Genomic DNA, 24,387 nt, shown 5'->3' with positions numbered 1-24,387 from the left:
AAGCAATTTAGATAAAGCAGATACATAGAATACAAGACCCTTTTCAGATCTTTTTTCCACCAGTTCGGGGAGAAGGGCAAGAGGAAAACAAGCAAACTTGATTGTGTTCTTTCCCTTTATAGTGAGGTTAATTGACATAAGGAAGATTAAGCAGGAAATGTGATGCTTGAATACCCATCAAAATCTAATGTGTCAGAACATGCCTCGTCAAAGTTGCTTTATAATATCAAATTGGATTTTTAAAAAGAAATAAAATAGCATTAACTTGTTTTCTCCAGATGTAATGGTATCTGTACTGATTGGGAATTCTGGTAGTCATAGTTCCATTTGGAGACTGTCAGGTTGGTGAAGGCTGCAATAATGCATTCTGGCTTTCTTTGGATTGCTGCATTTCAGATCAATGATTTGGATCTGTAGGAGATGACCAGGCTGAGCCCAACACGTCATAAGTCACAAATTCTGTGCTAAGTCCTAAGATCTAATTCCATGTTTGGAATTATTAAGAAACAGTTATGTTTAACAGTTACCATTGATTACTATTCTTTTGCAATCTGTGATGAAACTATCCTTACAGTATTGTGTATAGTTGCTACCACCACATCTTGAAAACAATATTATTGAGCTAAAAAACTGTACAAATGAGGTACCAAAATTATTAGGAGACTGAAGTATGAAGAAAGATGATAAAACTCAGGCTCTTTAGCTTAAATGAAAGTGGGAAAGGGAAGACAAAAAAGATAGAACTATATAAAATAATTCATGGCTTAGACAATGTAGCATTTTTAATCATTCATTGAATCTAATACAGAAAGATTCAGGGCTCAAGTAGGGAATAATTTCACATCACACAATTAAATTTATTTATAATTAATTATGATTAGTAATAGATTTAATGATAAATAAATTAACTGGAAGAAGAAGGAATATTAGATATCTTTGCCACCTTGAGTTATTTATAAAAATAACAATGGGATTAAAATGATTTTTAAATATCTCATCAAAATTACTGCTTAGACTTTTGATAATGGCAGTCAATATGGGTGGTGGTTTTGAATGAAGGCTGAAAAAGTTGATGGAGGATCAAGCTTTCAATGACTACTGATTTTGATGATTGTTTACTCAGGAGGAGCATGCTTATGTTGGAAAGTGATAGTGGAAAGGACTTATTACTCTTTCAGGGTTTATGCTATCCAAATCTATGCAATTGTCACTGTGTAATGCAAAATGCAGGACTAGATTGGTTTTATAGCCTGACCCAGCAGGCTCTTCTTATGTTCTTTTTTTCTACTTTTTTTTTGAAAAAAGTATCAAAGCACCATCATAATACTCACTCTCAAAAACATAAATTCATATGTTCCTAGTTTGGAAGAAGAGTGTGAATCTTCTCTTTGCACAGCTGCATTAAGAGCCATGAATATGAACCTGCAAAATGATATGAAGAAGCTGACGGCAATCTTTGAGAAGCTGCATACATACATTAGTCTTCTAGCCTTACCCAGTAAGTGTGGGCTTTGGGCAACAACAAGTCAAGATTCAGTGTGATGTATGAAATGTGACTTCTTCAAGAAAGAAGACAGATTCTGAATTCATTCTCTTAACTGACCCAAAGAAGCTGTCCTATACATTTGTATCTTTCACTGCAGTAACTCACGTAATAGATGAAGGAAAATAATTGAAATCAAGCCCATGAAATGATTTGAATTATTTAAAATAGGATTGATCTAAAACTTCACTAATCTGGGTTCTCACTCAGATGAGCGATTCTAATTTTGTTTAAATTGCTAATCTGAATGGTAGTGATTTTATTGTGTGCTGACAATTATTAACAAAACAAAACAATTATTAACAAAACAAAACAAAAAAATGCAATTAATTTGAATATTTTATAATATAATGCCACATATTATTTTTCAGATGGCTTTTCTGTGCCATCTTAATTCTGCTTAAAAGGAAATCTGAACTTGGTACAAATGTAATAAGCAGAAAAAACTATAATTGGATGTTGCTGCCTTTTGGGCTAATTGATTACACTGTTTAACCAAGTTAAGTCTGTGGTTTATTTCAAAAGAGGTGTTTTGATTTGTTTACTCAATACTAATCTGTGTTTCTCTTCCCATTTCATGCTTTTTAAAATATTGTATTTGACACCAAATTTCAATACACTGCTGTTTATGCAATCTAGGCACAAAAGCAGATCACCTGGTTCGAACGAACTTCAACTCTGTGTTTACATGCATTGCTTCAGCTCTTAATGGATTTAATGAAGTTACGAAAGGTAAGACCATTTGAACTTGCTGTGTAGTTCACTCTGATTCAAGAAAATGAGGTGGTGAGGGAAGAAATTACATTGCGAGTTCTTTTTTCTGGCAATAAAGCCTGTTTTGTTTTTTTTAAAAAAAATAGATTACTGAGCAGCAACATATGGGAGCTATTGGTCTCCATAATGGTGAGCAGGAAGTAAGATGTATCTTCTTGTAAAAACACTCTTTTGGGTAGAAAAAAGTAAAAGTTAGAAATAGCAAGGAGAAATAAATTTTCAAATTGGATTAGAATGAGAGATTGAAAGGAAAGGAGACCTCATGTGATATAACAGATAAGATTGAGAATTTGAAGATTTCCAGTTCACCTTCAGTCATGAATGTTGGCAGGATTTTAGGGGAATACAATGAAGGTAAATCTCCATGTGAACTCTCTTGAGATGGAATATAAATCTTACAGGTAATGGTGCTGTGACTTATCTGCATAACCAATACATACTAATTCCTTTTGATTTTAGATATTTCTAAGCACTTTAGTCAAAAAGCTGCATTGGAACATGAGCTCCCTATAGCCACTCAGAAGCTCATCACCACCAATGACTGTATCTTATCCTCTCTGGTGGCATTAACTAATGCAACAGGCAAGGTAAAGTTTGTTTTCAACTCAAGCAGTGACTTAGCTGGAGAGCCAGTAGTGGTGAAAGCTTCAGTTTAGAAACTAGGAGACCTTTTTTTTTAATTTATGTACATTTATATCCTGCCCTTCTCCGAAGACTCAGGGCGGCTTACAGTGTATAAGGCAATAGTCTCATTCTATTTGTATATTTACAAAGTCAACTTATTGCCCCCCCATCTGGGTCCTCATTTTACCTACCTTATAAAGGATGGAAGGCTGAGTCAACCTTGGGCTGGGCTTGAACCTGCAGTAATTGCAGGCTGCTGTGTTCTAATAACAGGCTTCTTACAGCCTGAGCTACCACGGCCCTTTTGTAGTAGTCTCACCTTAGGCACAAAAACAGCTTGGTCACCATGGGCCAATCACTTCCTCTGAACTCTAAAAAACAGGCAATGGCAATCTACTTCCAAAATCTTGCCAAGAAAATTGCAGTAACTTTTTCAGACAGTCATCAGGAGTCGACACTAACTTGAAGGCACCAAGAAAAAAAAAACTAAGTTAAAAAAAGTAGTTTGTCAGTCATCTTGGAGATATATTTAGAACACAGTATCATACTGTGACTAGGGCTATTTTTTTGAGAAATAATATTCATGTGGTATATCTGTAAAAAAATAAAGCCAGGTAGAATATAAGTTCAGTATATCTAGACTGGAACTTCTATAAATTTACTTTACGTGCATGCCTTCAGCTCTCACTTTTGTTATTACCAGTTTCAGTTTTTTAATTAAATGGGATGTTGATGTTGCAAAAAGGTTCAAGGCCCTATGAAATTTAAAAATAAAAAATGGTGGTAGGTAACCCAGTGCTGTTTTTTTGTGTCCATGCAAGCATTATTTTAATGGCCTGATGGCCATACAATGGCCATCTCACCTATTGGCCTTCTGGGGTTTGGGTGTTTTGTGACTAGCCACCATCATCTTTTTTGAAATGATAATCTATTAAATGATTATTATTTAACTTACGTTAAACTGTGGCTGTATATCATGTTTCTTGTTTTTTTATGTCTAGATTGCTTCATTCTTCTGCAATAATTTAGATAGTTTCACTCTATCACTGAGTTATGGACCTAAAGAAGGAATGGCATTTATCAACCCCCTCTCAGCTGAGTGCATGCTTCAGTATAAGAAGAAAGCAGCTGCCTACATAAAACTTCTGAAGAAGGTTTGAGCTTGTTCACATACAATAGATACACCAACAGCAACTTGGATTCCTTGGGTGGGCTTAAAAATCCTTTCATGTGGGACTGAAATATTTTCCTCTTATGAAGAGGTTCTTTGTTAGAGATGGAACCATTTTTGTTACTCAGTGGTGTATTAGCTAGTTTGAAGCCATTTCAGAGATTGCAGAGACTGAAAATTGATGGATGAGCGGGAGAGTTGTAATAGGCTTCCTGCTGTTAGCCTGTGAGGGAAACGGAAAGGAATTCCAAGAAGTAGGAAATCGAGGGATAGAAATTATGGCTGTTTGGGGGAAAATATATTTGGGATGTCCATATGGGCTGAGGGGGATTTGAGACAAATTATTTTTATTTTATTTTATTTTTTATTTATTTATTTTTGTCATAACAATATATACAAGCATAACATAGAAGATTATATAATATATAAACATATATATGAGGAGAAACAAGGTAGTATAAACATATATATATATAGGGGAAGAAACAATAGGTCAGGAACGGTAGGCACGTTTGTGCTCTTATGCACGCCCCTTAGAGTCCTCTTAGGAATGTGGTGAGGTCAACAGTGGATAGATTTTGAATAAAGCTTTTGGGGTTATGAGAAGAGACCACAGAGTCAGGTAATGCATTCCAAGCATAGATAATTCTGTTACAGAAATCATGTTTTCTGCAATCTAAACTGGAGCGGTTGACATTAAGTTTAAATTTGAGGATTTGAGGATTTAAATTAAGTAGAACCATGGAGAGTTAATGAGGCACTTGGCATAAGCCTTGCATGTTTAATTGTCAGCAGAAGGAGCGACTTCTTAGCGATGAACTGTCTATCTTAGCAATAAGGCCCATGAGTATCTCTTCTTATACCTGATGTTTATGTCCATTGTTTAATTGCTGTAGCCAACAATCTTAAGAATATTTTTGTCATTTACCATGACATGATTTCTCTAAACCTTGTGCCAAACATCAGGAAGGAGGAGAAAGTAACATGGCACTGTGCTGTGTCCTGAATATTTTTATGGCTTACTGCTACAGGGACATGTAACTCATCCAAATTTTTGAAGCTTAGTGTAATGTGGCAAAATCTCTTCCTCTCCCTCTTAGGTAGCATACAGAGTTGGTGCTAAACCACAAATTTGCAATCTACTAATTTCTGCTTAGCTCTGTGGAACCCTTCTTAACAGCTATACAACATTAGTATGAATGGTTGCAAAATAATGAGAAAATTCTCAGACGCTTTCTCCTGTTTGCAGATAACTAGAATTATAGCTGTGTTCATTTATATTAGCCCCATGAACAGGTTTCCCCTGCACAGTGTGAATTTATTTACCTTCCTTTCACATATTATACCTGCTTCAGAGGTGGGTTTCAGCAAGTTCTGACCAGTTCTGGAGAACCGGTAGCGGAAATTTTGAGTAGTTCGGAGAACCGGTAGTAAAAATTCTGACTGGCCCTGCCCCCATCTATTCTCTGCCTCCCAAGTCCCAGCTGATTGGGAGGAAATGGGGATTTTGCAGTAACCTTCCCCTGGATTGGGGAGGGAATGGAGATTTTATAGTATCCTTCCCCTGGAGCGGGGTGGGAATGGAGATTTTACAGTATCCTTCCTCTGCCACACCCACCAAGCCACCGCCCATCAAACCATGCCATGCCCACCAAGTCACACCCACAGAACCTGTAGTAAAAAATTTTGAAACCCACCACTGACCTGCTTGTATATTTTCAAGTTCTGGAGTATCCCTCAAGCTTTTAGAGTTGTACAGTAGAGTGCAAAAAGCTGAAAAGACTTATCTTCCAAGTCAGGGGTCTCCGATCTTGGCAACTTTAAGCCTGGAGGACTTCAACTCCCAGAATACCCTGGGAGAATTCTGAGAGCTGAAGTCCTCCAGGCTTAAAGTTGCCAAGGTTGGAGACCCCTGTTCCAAGTGATAGATGAGTACCTATACAAAAACTATTAACTTCAGGATTATGCTTAAATTTATAATAGGTAAATTTATGTCCGTTATTAGAATATAATGTGCTGGATACTGAAACAGATATTCATTTTTTTATTTAAAAAGTTTTTTTTTTAAAAAAAATATGTCTTTGGTCATAGTACACTACTTCAGCTAAAAAGATTCTCAGCTGCTTAAATAGGACCATTTAAAACAAGACTGTCCCACCCCATGGGTTTACAATATGAAGATAATGATAAAAAGGATAAGGAAAACAGAAATAACATATCACGGGGAGATTGATGGGAAGAAAAGTTTTCACACATGCAAAATATATAGGCACCAGGAAGGATTCAGACCTCTAATCATGTATCTGATAGCCTGTTTTAATTAGTTATAATAAATTCATGGAGAAGATAAAATGGGTTGATTAAAAATATTTCTACTTGAATTTTCATGTGTTTTTGTCTTGTGAAGTGCTACAAGGGACAAGAAGGCTCACTTGCTATAAACACTAATTTAATGAACGGTGTTTTCATGTTTTGCTTTTAGCTGGATGGAGAAAACTGGCAAGAGTAACACACTCATTTGTGACTGTTAGTAGCAAGCAGCTGAAAAAAAACAACATTCCTCATCTGTGACTTTTATCACTTTGGCCAGCTGTCATTGCATTTTCCCCCCCATACAGACATAATTTCCTCCCTGTTCCCAACATTTCCTGCAGTCTTTGCCATCTTTGTACTGCATGAAGTTTAATACCGTTTTTTGAGCATAAAATTTGTCCAGAATAACATCCATGATTTAATTCATTGCGTTGAAGTGCGATTTATATACAGGAGAAGCAAGGCCTTCCTTTGCCTTTTTTGTCTGGAATGCTAAGAATAATGGCACAGACCTCTGCCCTAGAGGATGGAAAAGCATCTGGAAAGTCTTTTTTGTTAACAAGGGGAAAAGATGATGAAAAACACAAGATATTCTTGCCTAGCCTGGTTCACTATTTTTTTTTGTGTGTGGTTCCAGACTTGTCCTGATTCAGTGCCTTATGAAGAGGCTTTGGCCAATCGCAGGATTCTTCTGAGTTCCACCGAGAGCAGAGAAGGCCTTGCACAGCAGGTACTCATGATCTGACATGCAGCCCCTTCCAAATACAGTATATACACCATATTTAGGAGTTGCACTGGGGAGACATCTTCATTTATCACATGTGCTATTAGATATCTAAATGCAGATATCCATAATAAAGGGAGAGTGAAACTTGGTTTTTGAACTTTCCTGTAGTATAAGTTCAATCCAAATGCAGAATAGCAAACAGGTTCTTTTATAACCTTTTCTTCCCCAAACTAGTTTTCTCTGCAAAAGCCCAGTAACACTGTTTTATAATACTTAGATTTACAATTTACTTATCTGCTGTTGTACATTGTGTCCAATCACACTTGGCCAATAAAATTCTATTCTATTCTATTCTATTCTATTCTATTCTATTCTATTCTATTCTATTCTATTCTATTCTATAAAATGTAAGAGAGAGAGAGAGAGAGAGACACTTCAAGAAAGGCCTTAAAAATGTAGCTATGCCATTGAAGCTGATATAAACCATCAGAATCGCCCAAGCCACAAGAAGGGCAGCAAATAAATTGGATGGATGGATAAATGGATGTATGGATAAAATAGATAGATAGATAGATAGATAGATAGATAAACTTTCCTTCTTTGGGGTATTTGGGTAACTGAAATCAGGCTGTAGTATGAATGGGTACTAGTAGTTCATAGCACTGTTATGCATATGATGTACAGCCCGCCCGTTAAATTCGTTTCAAAGTAAAAAGTGTTGAGTTCACTTGTAAACAGCAGTTAAAAGACTTAACATTATTTATGAAATCCTACTCTAGTTTTCAAGTATAATTCAGTTTGAGATAATCAGAAGGGTTGATTTTAAAAAGAAAATTAGTAAACAGATGGGAATTTACAGTCCAAAATGTGCTTCCTGTTGGGGCTTCACACACACTTTTTCCCAGCTGCAAAACATTATCTAGAAGCGAACAATCCACTAACCAAAACTTCTTACAGTTGGGGAAAGAGATCACACTAATGTACTCGTATCTTAATTAAATCATACTGTTCAAGGTTTTTAAAACAAATAATGTCTTTTTGATTGTGATTTATAAAATGTTATCTAATCAGCTATTACAAGCATCTGTTTCTTCTGCAGTTGAATCGCTGTGGCTTACATACACAGCTGTGCAACTTGTAACTATCATATGCTTACATTTTAAAATTAAGGAAACATTACATCTTCATAAAAATCGGGCTGTCTTGTCAATGACTGCCTGTGATTTATCTAAAATGTTTCCTATACCTTTCCCTTTAAGGAGGGAATAGAAAGGCACACAGTACTGAAATCAAAGCATTGATTGCTAGCTTGATTGCTAGCTACTTCTCAGTGCAAACCACTTGGACATGCACACATGACAGCATATTGAAGTTATATGTTGCTATCTTCTGTTCCTCCAATCTCCTTTTGTAAGTCACAGTTCCATGTGAATTATTTTTCAAACAATTCACTGCAGCTTTTTTTCCTCACTGTAGCTTAAATAGGCATCAGTTTGCTTCGTAGTGATAATTTTCCTTATTCTCAGGTCCAGCAAAGTTTGGAAAAAATTGCAAAATTGGAACAAGAAAAAGAGCATTGGATGCTAGAGGCCCAGCTAGCCAAAATTAAGTTAGAGAAAGAGAATAAAAAAGTGTCTGAAAAGGCCAGAACCTCTGTAGGCAACCAGCTGATTGAAGCAACCACAGAAAATTCCTTTGTGTTAAATGCAGTGGAACAAGAGAAGGATGATGGTGCAGAAAAAGCACTAAGAGAGCCAGTTCAAAGTACAAGTTTGGTAAGTGTATTACATGCCACTGAGGTGGTGAAATATTCTATTTGTTTCCCATGGATGTTTATCATGAAACAATGGATTTATTAATTAGCACTTTGGGGGAATTAGCACAATAGTTGCATTTGGATGCCACAAGGACATTTTAAAAAGGATCAAACAAAAGTCTAGGGGGAGAATTGGATTGGTATTGGAAAATGTTTGGTAACTGAAATGGAATAGATAGCAAGATTGTTGAAGATGGTTGTTTTTAGTGAAGAGCAGTTCCTGAATTAGATAAGGCATGTTTGTATTTCTGAAGAGTTTGGGTGCACAATTTGAAGAATGTTGAAGACCAGTAGAGGATCAAGAGCACCAAGGGACAATAGCTAACTAATTTAAATAGCTCAGTGGATAGTATGGCAGCATGCCCATATTTTTCTGATAGAAGTAGAATGTCCTATCATCAGTTCAGATTTTGTTTCTGCCAATCCATCTTTATCTTAAGCAAGTTGTATGCAGCTTAACATTCCTGTGATAAATAATGGGAGATTAGTTAATTGGTAACCTAATGCATTATGTCAATTAGTGTTTCAGAGTTTCTTTTAGAATTTATTGGGTGAATAATACACTTGCAATTCTGATTCAATGTTTTTAACGCACAGTATTAAGGAAAACAATTCATGCACCTCAGGTTGTAATGTTTCATAACCTCATTGAGCCCCATTGATTCTAGTGGGACGGAATTAGGCATATTGTATATCCAATATGTCCTTCGAAATTGATGAAAACTAAGCACAGTTGTGCTTTTAAAATTTAGAACATACTCTAGTTAAGATTCTACTGATGTAAGAAAGAGTAATTTATACTGTATATATAAATGATTTTAAAACAATAAATTACTACTTTGAATTAATTTTGTCCTGATTTATTTAAAGATTGGAATGCTAACAGTGACCACTGGAAATGAAGAGGTACAGCATTAATATTATATAATGTTATATTTAGAACATTAAATAATGCAAATTATTTGGGCCATTATGATTATGAAAACAATTCAATGTAGTTGAATGACAGTTATTTTTGTTGCTCTAGTTTTACTAATACTATTTCTGCAACCATTTCTGGTAGCTTCGATTGTTATCTAAATTTAAAGATGCGAGAAAGTAAATTCCATATTTTAACTATGTGCAATGTGAAGAAATGCTTTGTTTTTCTTTCACCAGTCAGTTAATTTGAGGTTCTACTTTCTGTATATTATGTATTTTATAAATCTCAGTGAGTGCTCTTCTCATTCAACCTTGCCTTTTTTTAGCCCTGAAAAACTTTCTTCATAAATGAGCTGTTGTCATCGCTTCATAATTTTGTTTGCCCTTTTTCAACTCCACAATTTGTTTGTTTGAATTATGGCTTTCACGGGCATCCAATGCAATGGAAGAAATGTTTGATTTGTGATGTTTTTCATACTTGAATAAACATTTACATTTTTCCCACATTCTTGCTTGGAAGATTCCAGAAGCTGATACCAGGGAAGATTTGATAAAGAACCACTATATGGCAAGAATAACAGAACTTACATCTCAGCTGCAGCTTGCTGATAGCAAGTCTGTACATTTTCATGCGGAGGTAAATGAGCAATAAATTACTTACTCTGAAAATCAGACTTTAGTGTTACAATAAACATTCTATTTCTTATAAAGGTCTTTTCATTGGCTAATTCCTTGCCATTTATTTCTGGTAAGCAGGAGAATAAGATGCAATTGTGCTAAAATTTGCTTTAGCTATAAAGAAATATTAGGACAAGGATGATAAGTAAAAGATTACCTAGAAAAGATGGATTTTCAGGATATAAAAAAGAGAAGTTGCTACATGGGTATTCCAACTATCAACAGTAGCAAAAGCAACTAAAAGAAAATGTTTTAGATATTTGAAAGAATGGAACTGTAGAGTCATATGAAGAAATGTATTGGGCTATAAATAGTTGAGAAGGAAGACCATGAAGCTCTTACAAGGTGAAGTCATTGTGGGACACAGAGGGGAGTGGGGTTATATCAGCTTGCCCTGTCACCATTGGTGAGAGTGTTCTTTCTTTGTGCTTCCTTGATTAGCTGTTGCTTACCATGCTTGTTTCCTGTGCTGATAGTTCCTTGATTGGGATATTAACTTGATTTTGGTCTAGTGTTAATCTTGGTGTTAATATGCATGATGTGGTGGCCAAGTGGTGAAGACACTCGCTTCCTACTCGGAGAGCTGAGAATTCAATCCTAGGTAGCAACAGATTTTTCTCTCCTAGGGCAGAAAGAAAAAAATATCTGCTGCAAACTCTGCATAGGCATCAGGATGGACATCCGGGCAGTAAATGCTCAGCTCCATCCAGTTGCCCTATTTCTACCCCACATAGGAACTATAGGATCATAAAAAGGAGAGTTTATCTCTGCTCATCTGGGTATTGATTGCTGGTGAGGATATGTTTTGATCTTTTTATTTCCTTTTGGGCTTTTTGATTGTCTCTTTTGAATGGTATGTAGATGTTATTTCTCTCTATATGCCTGTTAATAGCCAATTTGTCTAAGTGCCTGGACTCCAGGAATTCTCTGGCATTTTTGGACTTGGCTTGATCTAGGATGCTCAGAGTTTCCCAGTTGAAATTCTGATTGAGTCTGTCCATGTGCTGTGAAATTAAGGAATTTTCGTCATGTCTTCTGATTGCTAGTTGGTCTTCATGGATGCACTCTGTTGGTCTTCTGCCTGTTGGCTATTATATAGTGGCTGTTATAGTCCTTAAACTATATATTGTAGATGACTCCCATTTTGAAGTCAGGAAGCTTATGCAATTAGGAATAGTTAGAAAACCAGTAACAGGGATAAAGGAAAGGTTTTGCATTGTCAAAATGATGAGACAGCTGAGTAATTATCATTGAAGCGATGTATGCATGTGAATGTGATGAAGCTAAAGCAAGTACAACAAGTACAAGATGGAGAGAAAATAGGAGATGAGAGATAATCCAGGTTTGGTTAAGACATGGTCCAGAGGATGGAACTGAGGCTCCAAGTTTTTGGTTTCTGTTTTATGTTTTTGTATTTTTAATATTGTGGTGAGCTGCCCAGACTTCTGTTCTAACATGGGTTAAAAATCTTATAAATAAATAAATGCAAAAATAATAAAATGGACAGTGAGAAAAGGTTGAATGTTATAATGATGTAAAGGAAGAAACGGTGTGATACATTGTTTTTGAAAATAGGCGAAAGGGGGCTATGTCTGAATGCTGAACAGGAGCCGGTAAGCGTAAAGGATAATACTGAACATATAGATAATAAAAAGTGGCAAGATGAAAGAAGTATTTGGAGTGATTTGATCAAGAAAATAGTGGTAGTTGGTATCTAAAGAGAGAAAACAAAAAGTGTAAAGGTGGATTCAGCCTTTGGCTTTAGAAGCAAATTCTTCAGCAGAATGGAAAGCAGGGTATCAAAACACTTGATATTTTGAGGGTTGAGTGGGAAAGAACTGGCATTGTTTACACAGACTGATGGTACAGGAAAAGAGCAAAAAATGAACTTGCCATGAACGAAGTTGCACAACTCCTTCTTCTATTCCAACACAGTGTTTAGCTGCATGAGGAAATGACTGAAAAACAACCCAAAATTAGGGCAGGAAGCCAGGAGTTCATTGAGAAAAAGCAGCAGATGTGTCAAGAGCTGATAATAAGGACAATAAGGCAAACAGAAAAAATTTTTTTTTCAAGAAAATCAATTGTTTGATAGGCTGAGGTTACAGAAGGAAAAGGATGTAGAACATAAGATATTGGTGATAGAAAGAATTGCACAGTTTTTGCTAAAAAAATAGTCCTTGATTTACAACTGTTTGTTTAGTGACTGTTCAAAGTTACAAGGACACTGAAAAAAGTGATTTGTGACCATTTAACTTATGACTGTTGTACCATCCCCATGGTCATGTTATAAAAATTTAGACACTTGGCAACTGATTCACATTTATGATGGTTGCAATGTCTCAGGGTCATTTGATCCCCTTTTGTGACCTTCTGACAAACAAAGTCAATGGGGAAACCAGATTCACTTAACAATTATGTTTCGAACTTAACAACTGCAATGATTCACTTAACCACAGTGGCAAGAAAGGTCATAAAATAGGCAAAATTCACTTAACCAATGTCTCGCTTAGCAACAGAAATTTTGGGATCAATTGTCATAAGTTGAGGACTACCAGCATTGATCAAAACTTTTTGCTATTGAATTACAACAAAAATATGAAGAGACAAAAGGGAGCCTAAAGTATTAGACCCGGCTGGGGACAGAAGAGTATTGGACTGTGTCCAAAGCTAGAAATTGAGGAAGGAGTTAAGGAAGTGTGACAGGAGGCAGTAGATGGACTATCAACATGAACATGAAAAATCAGAGAAAATAAGAGGCATTATTAGGAGATCAAGTAGTCATCATTTCTGGGGCATATGTATATGCTGTAGTTACAGTTGTTGGAAACTTAACTTACTGTGGGTTATTTTTTTAATAGTGCCGAGCACTTGTAAAACGGCTTGCTCTAGCAGAGAATGCAAAAGAATCATCACTGGAAAAAATGAAATCAACAAGACTTAACATCAGCAAGTTACAGGCAAGTTTTTAAAAAACTTCGGGTAATGGTGTAACCCATTTTTAAAAAATGGTTTTGCAGTTTTAACTATGGTTTTTAGTATTATCCAACTGGTGAAAGTTTAATTATTTTATCGGAATTTATAATAGCTGCCCAGCTCCAATGGACAATCCAATTCTGTTGGTTGGATTTTTTAAAATATGCTTCGTTGCACTGAATTTCTCATCACTGGAGGTGGGGGAAGGTTTGCAGGATAAAGTGATGGTGTTAGAGTCTCTTTTCCAAGCCTGTTGTGCTATGTGTTTTTAAGAAAAAAAAAATACTTGAGTTCCAGTTGTAAAGTGGTTGGTCTTCAATGCCATTTGCCATCCCCCTAGTAATAAGTGTAATTCCAAGGTAATTCTTTAAAACAGGAATTGATCAACATCTCAAAGGAAATGCAAAATCACAATAAGAATATTGTGTTAGAATATAAAGTGTGTTAGAATATAAAGCTGTTGTTGTTTTTTCTGTGTGTGCCCTGTTTTATGGGCTACTTATTGATTGCAGCAATATGTCATTGTTTTGTAATGTTGGATAGAACCTAAAGCTGTCCTCTGGATTTTTAGGATGAACTGACAACAACCAAGAGAAGCTACGAAGATCAGTTAAGCATGATGAGTGACCACCTTTGCAGTATGAATGAAACCTTAACCAAACAACGGGAAGAGATAGATACATTAAAACTGGCTAACAAAGTAAGTCATCTCAATGCCACCAGTGATATTTGGTTTCTTGTGCAATTTGTTGGAGTGTTGTATTGTTCTGTGCATTTCTGGGTGTTAAACTTAATGATAGATGGAAATGCCTTAGGCCTCACAAGGAAGATACACAGATGAGTACACTATAGATTCTGGTCTGTGAATTATGCAAAATAAGCTCAAGAGTTTTGAGAGATTGTCTGTGGTTTAATGTTTAATTATGTCCAAGGTGCAAGTTTCATTCAGAAGTAACATATTCTACATTGTGTTTAGATTGATCAGGAAAGAGATACAATTTTTGGAATAAAGGGTAACAGGATGGATAACACCAAACAAGCCACTAAGTTAAGATGAGTTGAAGAAAAGTTTAAAGATACAAGTTTTTGAGAAGACGAATAAGTGAAGAAATTGACTTATATCTAGGAGTAGCAAGTGCAAAGCAGTGAAATAAGAGAAATAGAGAAAGGGGCTATTTTGAATGAGTGGACAAAGACTTTATTGAGTTTTGAAATTGTGAGTCATAGCACAGTTAGATGATTTTAGGCTCACTCCTTGACCTCTCCATTTAGAAGGAATTCTGATAACCAAGTCTCTGTCTTAAACCTTGAACTGTTAACAATTGATGCTGTTTTTCTGGCCCAAAATGTATCAATTGTCTGCTCAGGCATGGCGATATTGTGAGTTAATTTGATGAGACATGAATGAGAAAACATGCATGCAATTCTGTTATGGGAAGGCTAATTATAACCCTTCAGGTCTGAATAAAATTTCAGCCTTCTAATTTTAAAATTACTGGTTACGTACTACTTTTATTTAAAGGCCTCCATAACAGAATGCTTCCTAACAATTTACATACCATTATACCAGTTTAAATATTACATCAAGATTCATATGAATTCAAACTAAGTATGACATGAAATCAAGCCAGCAACCATACATTGATTTGTTAAAAATCAGTACTGTGAAATTCTTGAAGAAAGTAATTAATTTAGCTTCCAAACCATAATTTTATTTCTCACTAATGAAAAGACTTCCCTTTTTTCTAGGTAGCCAGAGTGTTTTGTGAGCAAAGCTTCATTTCTGAAATGTGTTAATCAGGGGTCTCCAACCTTGGCAGCTTTAAGACTTGTGGACTTCAACTCCCAGAATTCCTCAGTCAGCTGCTGGCTGAGGAATTCTGGGAGTTGAAGTCCACAAGTCTTAAAGCTGTCAAGGTTGGAGACTCCTGTGTTAAATTACAACCTTTATATTTATTTATATGTTTGTTTATAATATGCTTTTGTGCTAAATTGTTTTTGAAATAAAATTGCAACCATTTATTAATGTGACTTTAAAAAAATAAATAAATCAACATTTGATTAGCTGGAAGATGCATTAGTAAATGTGTAGTATGAATCCAGCCTAGCTGGAATATCAGTTGTCTTCTCAATGTATGGAATCTGATACTTTCTTGCTGCATTCCCAAGTTCCAAAATCCGGCTTGTAACTAAAATATAAAACCTGTGGCTTTTGTAAGTGGTGAATTTTTCCCCTAAGGCCAGTTTCTTGGTAAAATTAATTTAAAAAATCATTTAAAAACTTTAAAAGAAGCCATGAATAATTGTTGCTATCTGAAAAATTGAGCTGGAAATATAGAATCCAATGCAGTTATACAGCAGCATTCTGTCATTTTTTTAATTATCATGTGTGTTTTTTCCTTGATCTAGGGAAATTCCAAGAAGAACAAGAGCCGATAGTATTGGTTGGCTAACTGTTTTTACAATTATGCTGCTGCAGAGAAAACACCGATGCTGGGACTGGATTTCAGTTGGTCAAATAATCTATTACCTGGATATGGCTGTAATTCAGTTTAGACTTTGATGTTGTGCATAAAATTGAAACCATACTGGCTTTGTTAGCCGGCAAAATCTAAACTGAACTTGGCTGGAAAATGAATACAGTATGGATAGCATGCAACTTAACCATAATTTTTTATCCTACACTTTGGATAAGTTTTAATTTCCATCTCCAAACTTCTTCAGTTGTGTATGTTTTGATGCATACTAGGTGAACAGATTGGGCATCAATGCAGTAGTTGTCTTTTCCTTCACTCCTGCTCATCCATTCTTGTCTACAAGAAATAACCAACAAAACCAGATACATCAAGACTTTTTTGGCATTGTCCAACTGTAAAATTATTGTAGTATGTCTTCTAACAACTTTAAATTTTCTAAGAGAGGCAGCCTCAAAAATGCTTATACTGAAACATTCAATACTATGTGACTAATACAAATTCCAATTAATTGTAATGAACAATTGAATATGTAAAATAGTTGTCTTTTGAAATGAAGGAGAAAAAGAGGGCCAGAGAAGGAGTTAATGTAAAATTGTGATGGACCTTTCTCTTATTTTTGTTTGTCTTACATATTTTTCACACAAAAGCGATTACTAAGAAATCACTCTTGCCAGCTGGAATAAGATGCAAAGAGGAAAAACACTGAAAAGGTCATCAGATAAAGGCTGGTATATAAGTTAAGATATAATAAGTTACTGAATTAGTAAAGCTGTGTACAGAAGGATTGTTGTGGAATTTGATGAACCAAGAATACACCCTAAGAAGTGCAATGCAGAGATTTGGGGATTTGTTTGAATCTCTGCCGACATTTTTACATCGTAGTTTATTTTCTCTATCCCGTTCAAGTCCTCTTGAGAATGGTGGCTTGAATCTTGAGATTCACACTACTTCTTTCATAGAGATATTTCATATTCTAGAAGACTTCTAAAAGTCTTATTTGGCTCTATTAGAGGCTGAATCAATCCTTGGTTGATTGCTCTATGGAATTTGAAATTGTCATCTAAATATACTGATATTTCTATTCACTTTTTTTTTTTGAGGGAACTAGGAATTTGAGGGAATTCCTAGTTCCCTCAAACTAGGAATTCACAGAAACATTCACTACTGTATTAATTCTACTAACCTATAAGAGATAGCTGTTCTACCATCAGGTTACTCCACTGTATTAATTACGTCAATGTGCTTTATGAATGTAGAATAAATACACTGCCAGTTAAATATTCCCTTTAGAAATTTTTTGAAGGGTGGTAGTGGTCCACAATTTCACAATTGATGTAATATTGAACACTGTCTTGAGTAAGTTTATATCTCATGTTTTATGTTTTTTTAAGAATATATCTGTACTACAGTGTCTGGAACAAATATTAAAAATCTTGACTAATGGAAACACGGGACGATTTTATGCATTGGAGAAAATATGCTTTTTCCCAAAAAAAACAAATGTTAAACTGATACTTGTAAAAGGGAAATTACCCTTGAATCACTCCAAACTGTCTAGAAAATTCATAAGATTTATTTAGATTGAAATACAAACTAAGAGAGAATAGATTTTAAAATGACTGGCTGATTTGACCTTGGCTATCCTCATATTATGTTGCTGATTCCTGAAATCCTTTTGTTATCTCTCTCTCAGCCTTTAAGATAGTAAGGCAGCTGTTAAAGGGGGCTGGGTAAAAAGAAAACATCTGGTAGAGGAAGATTAATGAAAAGCTCGTGTATAGAGAAAAAACTGCATGCAATTTTACATATACAGTATGCTGATTTACATTTGCAAGGGTTTTTTTATACAATGAACCACATATGCACTGTGGAATTGAAGGGCAAAAGTACACATTGCAACAATTTCTGAATTGGCCCTATCTCTGTTTTTACCTATCCTTACCTATTTAATATCTTTTGTCTTACATTAAGGCATACAATATCCACATCTGCAGTTTGGGAACTATTTTATTTATTGCCAGCTGACTTGTTTTATTTCTTGTTCATTTCTATATAGGAATAGAACATGGGAAGCTTTAGCTTAGAATTGTAATCAAATGTTTTAGTACAATACAGTGGAAGAATTCATAAAATACGTAAACATTCTAAAACATTTTAGTATATACCTCCAAAGGTCTTTTGGGGGTCATGTCTATTGCTACTTTGTTGATTTCTTTCTTGATTTTTGCCTTTTTGAATTCATTTAGAATGATATAAAATAGGTTAAGTAAAACTAGCATAAATAACCCCATAATTAAATTTATATTCAAATCAGTCACAAAGCAGGAATATTGTTAGTCCTTCTCACGTTGTGGCATATATTTGCTTAATCCTTTCTTATGCATATTTATGCAGGAATACAATCCTCTTATTTGCTCATGTCCTAGAAAAAGTAGATTTTTTAAACCGGGATGCACTTTTATGTCTAGTTTTGTGGCTAAACACAAACAGCCGTATTAGTGTGAATGATCTTTCATTTGCTTCAGTTAGTTTCTGGGTGCATTATTGGTCAGGATAGTACAGTCACAATGATCCAAGCTCAGTTAACCTTCCCATTGGCTGATTATTTATCATGGTGAGCCATAGCTTGTTTTATCCCTCATTTATTTTCTACAATGGCTGGGTCACAGATCTTATGAGGCCACAAGTCAAGTTTGTGGACCACAAGCACCCATAAAACTTTCTGGAATAGCAACTTTGTTTATTTTTTTAAAATTTTGGGGAGAAAATTTTGGGGGATGCTAAGAGGTGAAAATGTATTTATTCATTTGATTTTTATCCCACCTTAATACATGATACCCAGTCCTCCTGTTTTCTCCACAACAATCCCATGAAGTGGGTTGGAGTGAGTGAAAGTGACTGGCCAAAAGTCACCCAGCAGGCTTTCATGCATAAGGTGGGACTAGCATTCAGTCTCCTAGTTTCTAGTCTACATCTTAATCACCACACCATACTGGCTCTTCAAGGATAGGTTTTGTTCTTCAAAAGTAAAAGCCCTTGAATGCTTTTAAAACAAAATGGTTGCCTATTGTATTGCTTGGTAACAGATAGCATATCTGAAAGTGGAAGACATCGTCTTTCAGTCATTTTTCATCCAGATCACTTCCTGGTCAACCTATGGCTTAGTGAGACCTGTGAATTCTCCAAATGATAGAGCCAGTTATCAAGGTTTTCCTGAGGTGTCTAATAGGGATCTGGTTGGTTGCTTGAGGATTTTGCAATCAGTTTGGCAGAAAGTCTTCTATATGCTTTGTTCAACCTTGGAATTCAGAGATAAAGGCATCACCTGATCTCATTGCCTGTTGATCGTATCAAATTTCTGAATTTACCAAGGAATCCAGGGAGATCAAGTAGCAGAAGTGATGCCTGAAGTCACAGTGGTGTAAGACAAAGAATTAGAATATGAGTTGAGTACAGGTATCAATCCAGATTTAGTGTGGCAAAATGCTGTTACTTGTCTGGGCTTATTTCAGTGACAAAATTGTGTTATGTTTAAGATGACTCAGTTAATGAAGGACAGAAGGAAAACCTTTCTGTAGCACACAGAGCATATTTGCTGTATATTTTGTCAATAAAAGTTACATTCAGTCGGGTCTAGACTGCTCATGAACATAATTCTGTGAAGAGACTTGAAGAAGGTCTTGCATGGATATCTGTGATTTGTTTGGTCTTGTGAATTCTCAAGAAATGGTAACATCCTTTGCATCAAGAACTCTGCCACCTGAGAGCCAGATCCATGCCCCACCTGGCTCTTTTGAGCAACTATATGTCTGCATTTGGACTCAACAGATGACTAATGTTTCTTTGGATAAAGAGATGGTATCTGCCATCTTGGAGGAGGTAATGGTACACCTGCTCCTGAAGAAGTATCTTTGGAGGAAAAATAGTTGAAGAAAAAGTGAGGTGACAATTGCAGAGATGATGAGTAATAGAGCAGATGATCTGAATGTAGTTCCAGTATTGGTTCGGATTAGATATGTAACCAAAAGAACATTATTGTAGTCATTACAGTGGATGTTCTTTCTTAACAAGTAAATGGAGTGAGTGAGGCCTCCCTCATCCTACTTGCTGTCAGCAGCAGTCAATATGACTGATTCTAGTATCCTTAAGCACTTTGAGAGGATGGGTACTGTTTTATACTCTGCTCCTTTCTGAATGGGCAGTTCTAGTTCATAGCATGGGACAGATAATCAGGTGAAGAGACCCATCAATCCCTTCTCTGTGGGGTACCACAGATCTTGCCTATTTTCCCCATACATTTAATATCTGTATGAACAGTAGTGGGTTCCACTTACCTTCGCTACTGGTTTGGAATCGGGAGCATGCATGCGTGCTCACTTTGCTTGCGTGCAGCACTTCTGCGTATGCGCAGAGCCTTCTGCACATGCGCAGGGCATCCGTGGTGATGTCCGGGCAGGTGGGTGGAGCCTCCCCCCCGCCGCCACTACTGGTTTGCTCGAACCAGTAGAAACCCACCACTGTGTATGAAACACTATTGGAACCAGGGGTGAAATCTAAAAATTTTCCCTACAGGTTCTGTGGGCATGGCTTAATTGGTGGGCATGGCTTGGTGGTCAGGTGACTGAACTGGCATGGCCAATAATAAATAATAAAAATAATAAACAAAGTATACAAAACTTGGGGTCTACCTTCTTTAAAAATATGAGGCACCAGTCTACAGCACTGATCAGCTGTAATGTGGCCCTTTGAAGCGCCGTGGCAGTCATTTAATGCTGTTTGCAGCTATATCACCACTGAGAGCTTCAGGGACAGAGAAGAGGAACAGCGAGGCATGGGTGGTGGGAGGGGGGCAGGGATTTTTGCTACCGGTTCTCCAAACTACCAGCTCCCATCGCTACCGGATTGCGCAATCTGGTCCGAACCGGGAGCATTTCACCCCTGATTGGAACCACTTAATATTCATTCACACAATATCAATGTACCGTATATATCCCATAACTTTTAGCACAATCCAATAAACCTATTACTGTATCAAGTCCTGAAGTTACTATTAATGCACTTAAATCTATTGTGCTATAAAGAATTAAGATAAAAAATGAAGTTCACTGGAGCAGCACCCATGTTCTCCATGTCCTTATTCAGGAAGAAAATATGAACCTTACATATTTTAAAGTGCACAATGTTTCTTTCACAATGCTGAATCTCTCTTGTCATTTTGAGTGTCCTGCAATGGCTCAAAAGTGTTTGCTTTTCTTATATGGACAAAGAAGCAGAAACTGAGAATTCCTATGATTTGGTAGAAATCCATTTTGCTTCTATCTCAGCTTGGAATTTGAGATTGCAAATGAGAAGGAGAGCCACTGTGTCTGGATATGAAAGGAATTCTTGGTCACTAGTATACGGATTCAGTTAAATTATTTTTGCAACATTTAAGGACTAGATTAATTAACCAAAATATGTTGACAAGCTGATAGAGTATTCTTAAACTGTTGGGATAAGAACACATTTTAAAAATTATTTTTTGTAATGTGTTACTGTATTGAGATGAAAAAAACTAAAAACTGAAAATGACTAAATGTTAATGATAGTTTTCTAGGACTTTGGTTAGCAGCCCTGTCTAATTTGAGACAATACTGCATTGTACTGGTTTTCCTTAACACAGAGATCGGAAAAAGCTTTACTTTTGTTGACCTTACTTACTCATTGTTACTTACTTATTGTTGAATAATTGAATTAATCAATTATTTAAATGGATTTAAAGAATATACTGTAAGTTCAGCTAACCAAAATATAAGTTTTGGTTTTTGTTTTACATGGTGGCAGAGCTATTATATTCCACACATAATTAGAGTAGCAATACATAAATTCAGGAGAACCCCAGATTTTAAAAGCACAAAAAGTGGTGCCTAAAATTCCCAAAAAGAAACCAATTAAACTGAGTGGATCAATTGTCTCAAAATCCTGGCTAATAGGTATGATAATTATCATTAGATGGTAGCAAAAAGTTCATCTCTTAACTGCAATATAGGACTCACTTGGATTTGTGCAGCAGATACTGCCATTGTATAGGTGTCAAGAGTTCAGATTAGGAGTTTGGTGTATGTGAGATGCTTCAACTGTGAAGTGCATCCACAGGTTTCCAAAACAATGACTGATCTATCAACTATATGGACCTCACTCATTCCTAAGAGGACTATAAGGGGCGTGCATAAGAGCACAAAAGTGCCTACCATTCCTGTCCTATTGTTTCCTTTCATTATATCAAATTAATATAGTTATTGCATACTTTTGCTCATATATATGCTTATATGATATGTAGTTATTTTATGTTGATGCTTGTGTATATTGTTGTGACAAAATAAAAAAAACTAGTCAGCAAATTTAAGTGAGAGGAAAGAGTCTCTTATGCTGCCATCTACTGGTGATCCAGATTTTACAACCCAGATGCCACCATACCACTAGATAAGTGTTTCATGAAGTTTAATCGAAATGCCCTGATAAGCCATCATTACAAGTATATATCTACATATGATAGGAACCGGAAATACTTCACAGGAGCAGCTGAAGTCAACTCCTGAAGAGGCAGGAAATACATCTCAGACTAATCCTGCCAACATAGCAGACATAACCACTGTAACATCTTCCCTTTTCATATTAACACAACTAACACATATTAAGACATTATAAAACCTTATAAGCATTGTAAAACATTGTAAAATGTTTTACAATGTTTTGTAAAAGTTCTGATGAAAACAGTTGTAACATCTTCCTCTTTTCATATTAACACAACTGCCATATATTAAAATATTATAAAACCTTATAAAACATTGTAATGCATTATAAACATTCTAAAACATTGTAAAAGTTCTGATGAAAACAAACTAACAATAAGTGTTATGAATTGCTGAGCGGTCTAAAAATAATGTCACTAATTCTTGTGTCAAATCGAAGTATATTAAGTGCCAAATCAAAACATGCAAATGAAAGCATACACTATAGCTCTGTCAACCAAAAGGATAGAAGAGGAAAAAAAGACTGCATACTTAAGCCAGATCTGCACTGATTAAATCCAGTGGTAGAATGGCCTTTTCACAAGAGCATCCCACAGGAGAGGAACTGAGGAAGGCTAAAATTGTACTTTCAGTTACATGCATGTAATTGGACAAGCTGGACACAATTTTCAGGGCTTAGAGTCTTCTAGGTTGACTAAGTTTAAAAAGGAGAAGATAAGGAAAAAAAAAAGTGCCTATGGAAATTGCGTTCTTAGTTTACCTAAAAGGTAAACATTGCCAAACAGGCACTGAAAACAGAGCTCAGATGGAAGGAAGCAGTTCCTTGGCAGCTCTCTCAAGCCAATTGTGGTCAAGCAGATCTCCACCTACCTGTTTTATCTCAAACCTCCTCTTCCATGCATCATAGATTGGTTTGCATTTTTCAGTGAAAATACTCACTTCATGCCAGAACACCTTGGATTGGCTTGGCTTCAGTTGGCTCAGCTGGGTGGAGTAGGAGTGCTAGCAATGAGATGGAAATTCCATTATGAGGGAAGGGTGTATGTGTATGTCTATGATCCCAATGTCCCCCTTTCTGAAATAAAGTTGGAAGCAGGAGAGATCATTAAATGGAAGGAAAAAAACCCTGTAAACTTGGTCTCCTTGTAAGAAGTAGCTAAATTGTTAAAGACTTATAACCGGCCACCACTCTGATCTGGCAATTAACCTTTGAAGTTTAACAGAAGGTCTCTGTATCAAGGAAAGTGGTAGTTTACTGTAAAATAAAAAAGGGAGAAAATCATGCTCCAACGTGTGTTTGTGTATGTCACTCAGTCAGTCAGATAGGCAATGTTGCTCCTTTGTTTCTATTCCCCCCTCCCCCAACTTTGTTTTACTGCTGTAAAACAATTCTGCAGTATTGGGAGCCTGAGGCTTTGTAAGAGTTGTGTGCATATAATTCTTTAAAATAAATTCTGGTTCTTTTAAAACACACAACGTAGCTAAAACCTCACTGAGTTTTCAAGATTGCCAGTGCAACAGACTAAATCAGTTGTCCAACTGTTTATCAGTTTCTGTAAATAATTCGGGCTGTGCTCTTATGTCTACTCATCTGGAAATAAAGGTCATTTGAGTTAAATGGGGCTTTCTGATCATTAAAATCTTGAAAAAGGAAGATAAGGGGCTTGTGTTTTAATTTAAGAAGAATTTAAAGAAGATTTAAGAATGCATCTTTCCTTGCCCAGTCAATGAGCCCATTTGATGAAAAGCAAGGCTGAACATTTTCCCTTTGAGGTGCTACCTTTCTACATGAACAGACCACATCCCCCTCTCCTGTTTTGAATGCCCCAGTGTATGATTTGGTCCAGGGTTATTT

At 36.0% G+C, this 24,387-nt stretch overlaps 1 protein-coding gene across 2 annotated transcripts in view; it reads left to right on the top strand.

Annotated features, from left to right (window-relative positions):
* Positions 1–17,467, top strand: part of PPP1R21 (protein phosphatase 1 regulatory subunit 21) — a 28,709-nt gene extending 11,242 nt beyond the window's left edge. For both annotated transcript variants that reach the window (XM_058164986.1, XM_058164985.1), the window contains 11 exons: positions 1,362–1,498; positions 2,183–2,275; positions 2,777–2,904; positions 3,943–4,095; positions 7,063–7,155; positions 8,679–8,927; positions 9,839–9,874; positions 10,410–10,526; positions 13,429–13,527; positions 14,115–14,243; positions 15,953–17,467. In XM_058164986.1, coding sequence (XP_058020969.1) covers positions 1,362–1,498; positions 2,183–2,275; positions 2,777–2,904; positions 3,943–4,095; positions 7,063–7,155; positions 8,679–8,927; positions 9,839–9,874; positions 10,410–10,526; positions 13,429–13,527; positions 14,115–14,243; positions 15,953–15,982 — 1,264 coding nt within the window. In that variant the 3' untranslated portion in view covers positions 15,983–17,467. The remainder of the gene's footprint in view (positions 1–1,361; positions 1,499–2,182; positions 2,276–2,776; positions 2,905–3,942; positions 4,096–7,062; positions 7,156–8,678; positions 8,928–9,838; positions 9,875–10,409; positions 10,527–13,428; positions 13,528–14,114; positions 14,244–15,952) is intronic.
* The last annotated feature ends 6,920 nt before the right edge of the window (positions 17,468–24,387 follow it).

This window comes from Ahaetulla prasina, chromosome 1, assembly GCF_028640845.1.
Source record: "Ahaetulla prasina isolate Xishuangbanna chromosome 1, ASM2864084v1, whole genome shotgun sequence".
Classification (NCBI taxonomy): domain Eukaryota; kingdom Metazoa; phylum Chordata; class Lepidosauria; order Squamata; family Colubridae; genus Ahaetulla; species Ahaetulla prasina.
Note: the sequence above shows the minus strand (reverse complement) of the source record. Positions and strands in the feature narration are given on the sequence as shown.